Source organism: Sinocyclocheilus anshuiensis, unplaced genomic scaffold (assembly GCF_001515605.1).
Source record: "Sinocyclocheilus anshuiensis isolate Anshui unplaced genomic scaffold, SAMN03320099.WGS_v1.1 scaffold880, whole genome shotgun sequence".
In the NCBI taxonomy this organism is placed as follows: Eukaryota; Metazoa; Chordata; class Actinopteri; order Cypriniformes; family Cyprinidae; genus Sinocyclocheilus; species Sinocyclocheilus anshuiensis.
The window spans coordinates 1,257,241-1,263,135 of NW_015548254.1; the positions used below are offsets into that span (position 1 = coordinate 1,257,241).

Genomic DNA, 5,895 nt, shown 5'->3' on the forward strand with positions numbered 1-5,895 from the left:
CTTAAAATTTCAAAATTAATAAATGAATAAATGAAAGTAGCAGCAAGTAACACTGAATTAAATGTGAAATGTTAAAGTAGAAAGACTGAAACAGTATTTTTTTAGTAAAACGATACAATAATTTTTGAACAAACTCATTTTTAATGTATACTAAAACCAAGTTTGTACTAATTTCACAGACATTAATCCTAATTTAATGCATTTCAAGTCAAAAGTTGATGATTATTTGAGAAAGAGCTGCAGTGTTCCTGCCAATAAGTCTTGCACACTCAAACACTGATGCAGGGCGACCAATCAGATGCTTCCCCTGTTGATAAGGCCCCACCCAAAGCACAGAAAATGGTATAAAAGCCACACACTGCAAGTTACAACATGTTTCAGTTCAACTGAAAGTGATGGATAGACTGGCAAAAATGAAAAAGTCAAGACAAAATTCGAGCAAGGAGCGTTTGATCTACTTCAGGAACCCTGATACGACTACAGAACAGAACGAAATGAAGTGAGACTTGCATTTTATCACTTTGCATTTGGTTTTATGGAGAGCAGTTAATCAGTGGTTGCTAATGTTTGTTGATTATGATTAACAGAGAAACAAACTGGAGATCAAGGATGCTTTTTAAGACTTTTCCTGTGACCTGTCAATCCTACAGGTGAGCATTAAAAATACTTATAATTTGCATGAATCACTAGGCATATATGCATGTAATAAAGTGGGATCATGGATTTATAAAAAAAAAAAAAAAAAAAAGATATGAAATGAAAATCTAAAATGAAAATAAAAATAAACGAATAATTACATATATTAAAATTATTAAATTAAAATGAAATAACATTTCTCTCTTTAAATTCCCACAGGCCAACTACTGAAGAAGTTACTCAGTGGGCTCAGTCTCTGGACAACTTGCTGAGCAGCAAATGTAATTATTATTTCACTGTATGAATTTTATGTTAATCTTTATAATATTTTTTAATGTTTTCAATTTTATAATATTTTATTAAATAATTTTTATATTTTATTTTGATCATTTCTACAAGTATAAAATATTTATTTATTATAATAGTATTCATATAATTACTATTCATAAAGTATTTATAATTATGAAAAAATATATTTTAATATTTATTTTATTTTTTATTATAAATTAGATTATAATTTTTTTTAAAATAATAAATAATTTATCAAAATATAGAATTTCTATTTATAAAGTTTTGAAGTATATATATATATATATATATATATATAGAGAAAGAGAGAGTTAATTTTCATATTTTTCATCACACACACATATATGTGTGTACTAAAATTTGGGAATAAAAAAAGTTGGAAATGCACCACATAGTGTAATGTTAACTGATCTAATTAATATCCTCATATTTCAGGTGGATTAACCGCTTTGCGACTGTTCATGAAGTCTGAACACAGCGAGGAGAATATCGAGTTCTGGATGGCCTGTGAAGAGTTCAAAAAGATCAGGTCCAGATCAAAACTCAAATCCAGGGCAAAAACCATATACGATAAATTCATCAGGCCAGATTCTCCAAAAGAGGTGAGGCTTAGTCGATGACAACAAAGTGGATTCATTTTCATTAAGCTGCACCACACATTCTCATTTCTTTCAATTCGTCCTTCTAGATCAACCTGGACTTCTACACAAGGGAGTCCCTCCAACAAAGCCTTCTGATCCCAACGCAGTCCAGTTTCAAAGCAGCCCAAAACAGAGCTTACTTCCTGATGGAGCACAACTCGTACCCTCGGTTCCTGGACTCTGAACTCTATCACCGGCTCTGCAGATTTGCTGCAGGAGAGCGATAATGTTTTCAGTCGCTGTATTTCAACAAATGGCCGGTCCGTTTTAGAATGCTGTGCATCTAGTGTTTCATGTTCTATGTAGTGATTGTGCTACTATGATTTCAGTGTATTTAAATATTGCATATTTTGCACAGATTTGTAAATAGTTAAGGTGTGATGATGAATGTCTGGTATTGGTATTGAGTGTTCACATATATAGTAGTATCTATGTTTTGGTGTTTACTTGTAGGTCTTTTTTTTATTATTATTTTTGCTTTTCAATGAAAGTAATAAAAAATAATTTTTTAATTGTCATTCCATTACTTTCTGAATTTTTTGGGGGGGGGCACTGCTATTAAAACTAAATGTAAGCAAAAGGTGTATAAATGTTTACCGGCTGACATTGGAGGTTTTTTAAAAAATGTTCTTTTTATTAGTATTGGTTAATATTGAATATTTAATTATTCATGCTCATTTCCCCTATTTTTTACTTTTAGATTTACATTTTTTAACCTTTGCTGTAATCTAACAATTTCTGAAAGTCAATCTCTAAAAACACTAATAATAATCATAATAACAAATACATGTGGATTAAATAATATTCATTTGTCATTCCGTTACACTGTAAATAATAATTGTAAATGTAAAATAATGCTAATGTAAATAAAAGAGATTATTGGAGTATGTTTTACAGGAAACTACTGTTTCATTCTTTCTACTTCAAAATGTAAAGTTTAAATTAATGTGTTGTCGATTCTCTGTAATTATTTGTGAAATTTACAAGCAATTTCTTAGTGAACATTATTTCTACACTATTTTTTTTTTAAGTGTACCTTTCTGGATTTTTTTGGGGGACTAATATAAAAACAAACTATGCAAGCAAAAAGTGATAGGTATATTGTTATTATATACAGCAGATCATATCCCTTCCCAACTTGTTACACATTTGTTGATGACAGCAATCCTACTTCATATTAATTCAAGTTGAAGTGTAAATTCACTAGCATCACAATAACAGAAATTTTATAAACATCCTTGCACTGCTATTGGTTAGGCAAACAATTAGCCCCGCCCCAAACTCACATTAATTGCTCTGTTACCTTTAAATCTATTTTTAGTTTCTAAGATAAGACGACCTACTAAATGCCTTGCATGTAAATGATCAGATCAGTTCAATGTCCCACGACCAGTTTTACAAGTTTGTCTCACGAACCAAAACTAAACTGCAGTTTGCGCAACAAACTCACCCAGTGCACATTTTGATGAATTATTGCAGACTTCAACTCTCCAAACATTTACAGAAACTCTCACATACTCACGTCATTTCACCGGCATATCAAACTTTATCATCTTCCCATTTAAGGCATGACTGAAAGACCCGAGATGTACCTGCAGAACAAAACTCACTTAAAGACAAACACTGAATGCAAATAGCGAGCAGAACATTCTGCACTTAACGTGTTTGTTTTGTTCCAGCTGCAAACAGTACACGTTTTTACAGCTAAATGTTTTTTTTTTTTTTGTGGTGTACATGGGGTTTAATTGACCTCCATGGCACATCTGTGTTCCTTCTGGTCCTGTAGATGATCTCATGGCTGTCTGACACTGAACAGACACCAAACAGTGCGTCTGTTTAACCGATCCAAGTACGTGTTCACAGACTGAACAGCTTTTTACAAACAGAGCAGCTATTTACAACAACGCTGGCTTTCCTCAACTCACTTCCCATGGTTCATCTTCATCTCTGTGGGCCTGAGATGTACTAGGAGTCTGGGACACTTACAGTATGCCACACTTGAAAATATATGAATGTCAAAGCAAGTGGCTTTTATTTTAAAGACATGGCATGTTTTTCAAAGCAAAATATTTGAAAGAAAGCACATGTCCATGATTAATGTGATGAACTTTACCAGTGGTGACTCTGCTAGGAGACCTGGACTTCATAACCCCAGTAAAAATCAGCTTGGGACCAGTTGGTTTAAAGTTCAAATGTATTAGAAACATGAAATTTGCTATGACAAAAAAAAAAAAAAAACATAAATATATAAACAATATATTTACAAGTCAGACTTAAAAAAAAATGTACTCGTGTTTTACACACACACACACACACACACACACGTCTGGTCAGCTATCCTTGTGGGGACTCTCCATAGGCGTAATGATTTTTCTGCTGTACAGACCGTATATTCTATTGCCCTACACCTAAACCTACCCCTCACAGGAAACTTTCTGCATTTTTAGATTTTCAAAAAACTTAATTCTGTATGATTTATAAGCTTTTGTACCCGTTGGGACCACAATTTAGGTCCCCACCGTGACACGAGTCCCCATGAGTCTGTGTGTAGTCAGGTTTAAGTCCCCACCAGGATATATCAGGTTTAAAGGATATATAAACCAGTACACACACACACACACACACACACACACACGTGCAAAAGAAAAAGAAGAAAAAACAAAACAAAACCAAACAAACATAAAAAAAAAAAAGCATGCACAAACTTTTAAGTGACTTGAGAGTCCAAAAATACTTTTTGGGGCCACTAAATACATAAATAATGTATTACTATTATTTAAAAAATACTTAAGTGTTCAAAAAGACTTCTGGGGCAGCTAAAAAGCAGCTATGGAAAATATTTGTTTTGTGAAGCTGCACCAGAATAACCTCTCAAGACTTCTGTAGTTTGAAGGTATTCAACACATGTTGACAACTCAAATGTTTGGAATAGTTATGAACTTCAGAACATGTTCACAACTTGCACACTATTAAAGACATAACACACTTTTTTTTTTTGACAAGAGTAAGATTTTTCACATAACCGGATCGCACTGCACATTTTACAGGCGTGCGCGCGCGCGTCACACTCAGTGTTGCCAATTTGGGGATTTTGTCGCCAAATTTAGCTACTTTCTCATTGTAGCTGCGACTTTTTTTTTTTTTTTTTGCGACAAGGAGCTATTTTAGCTATATTTAAATAAAACTAGCGATTTTTTGGAGATTTTTTATTGTTTACTTGGCCACACGTTGCCGTAGGCCCGTGACCGCTCACGTTTGCTCTCAAATCATGCCAATGAGTCTGCGCAGAACACACCAGTACGCCACGCCTGCCATGACGCACACCACAATTTCATTATAAGCATCAATCAAGATGGCGGAGAAAAAATGAACATCTTGTTTTAACCACGGACACAAAAGTAATACCAAAATTCATGCACATGTCAATGTCATGTCAACCAGATACTGAGAGAGAGTTCTAGAGATTGTCTGAGGGAGGGGTTTGGCAACACCGGTCACACAGCAGGTAATGGCCACATCATCATCACGCAACTGCGCATTTTTACGGTATTATCGATCGCCGCGATCAGCTCTGAGGGCACTAATGTAAGACAGCGCGTTCTCTGACACGGTTATCATGTACTACAGCGGCTTTCTGAAGTTCACTAGTCTGGGGAGTTTGAAAGAATGTAAATAAACAGTCCGGCAAAACTAGAAACGCAAGTCACTGTGTAAACGACTGTCGCGCGCTGCGAGTACAGATGACAAATACAAAGCTATTGCCAAACTCTCGGCTGATTTAAGCGTCTGCTTTAACGCTGCAGACCATTAGAAAGCCCGTTCAGCTTTTTTGAACAACACTTACTGAAGTTTCCATCACTTCATGTGAACGCCTTTTCAGTTTGACCGAAAATGCGCGAGCTTTAGCAGAAGTTATATTTCTAGCGCCTCTAGCGTCATCACAAATAACCAGTGTTGGGGAAAGTTACTTTTAAAAGTAATGCATTACAATATTGCGTTACTCCATAAAAAAAGTAACTAATAACGCTACTTAGTTACTGTTTATGGAAAGTAATGCGTTACGTTACTTTTGCGTTACTTTTAAAATCTGGACAGGGCTTGCTTGTTTTTAAAATAAAAAAAGTTATATTTTTGGCAAATATAAAAGCCTTTTCACACCAAAAGTGAAATGAATAAGCCTCAGGCTGAAGGGAAAGTACATTTATGTCCATACAGTAGAATGCAGAAAAAGAAAGATCAACACACTTCAGCAATAAAAAAAGACACAAATGTTTGTCTAGAGTAATTTTTGCTTATTAGTATGGTTGAA

The 5,895-nt window shown here is 34.4% G+C and overlaps 1 protein-coding gene across 1 annotated transcript; it reads left to right on the forward strand.

The window, feature by feature from the left end:
* Positions 1-392: 392 nt before the first annotated feature.
* LOC107655358 (regulator of G-protein signaling 21-like) lies at positions 393-2,091 on the forward strand. Its single transcript, XM_016442822.1, has 5 exons — positions 393-499; positions 588-650; positions 856-917; positions 1,381-1,547; positions 1,634-2,091. The coding sequence occupies exons 1-5, from the start codon at positions 396-398 to the stop codon at positions 1,811-1,813; spliced, it is 576 nt and encodes a 191-aa protein (XP_016298308.1). The 5' UTR covers positions 393-395; the 3' UTR covers positions 1,814-2,091.
* The last annotated feature ends 3,804 nt before the right edge of the window (positions 2,092-5,895 follow it).

Excerpts from the sequence above, each read along its gene's own strand:
- LOC107655358 (XM_016442822.1), top strand. The coding sequence starts at position 396 with ATGGATAGACTGGCAAAAATGAAAAAGTCAAGACAAAATTCGAGCAAG. Across the intron at positions 651-855 it reads GTGACCTGTCAATCCTACAG|GCCAACTACTGAAGAAGTTA; the intron begins GTGAGCATTAAA and ends AAATTCCCACAG. Across the intron at positions 918-1,380 it reads CAACTTGCTGAGCAGCAAAT|GTGGATTAACCGCTTTGCGA; the intron begins GTAATTATTATT and ends CTCATATTTCAG.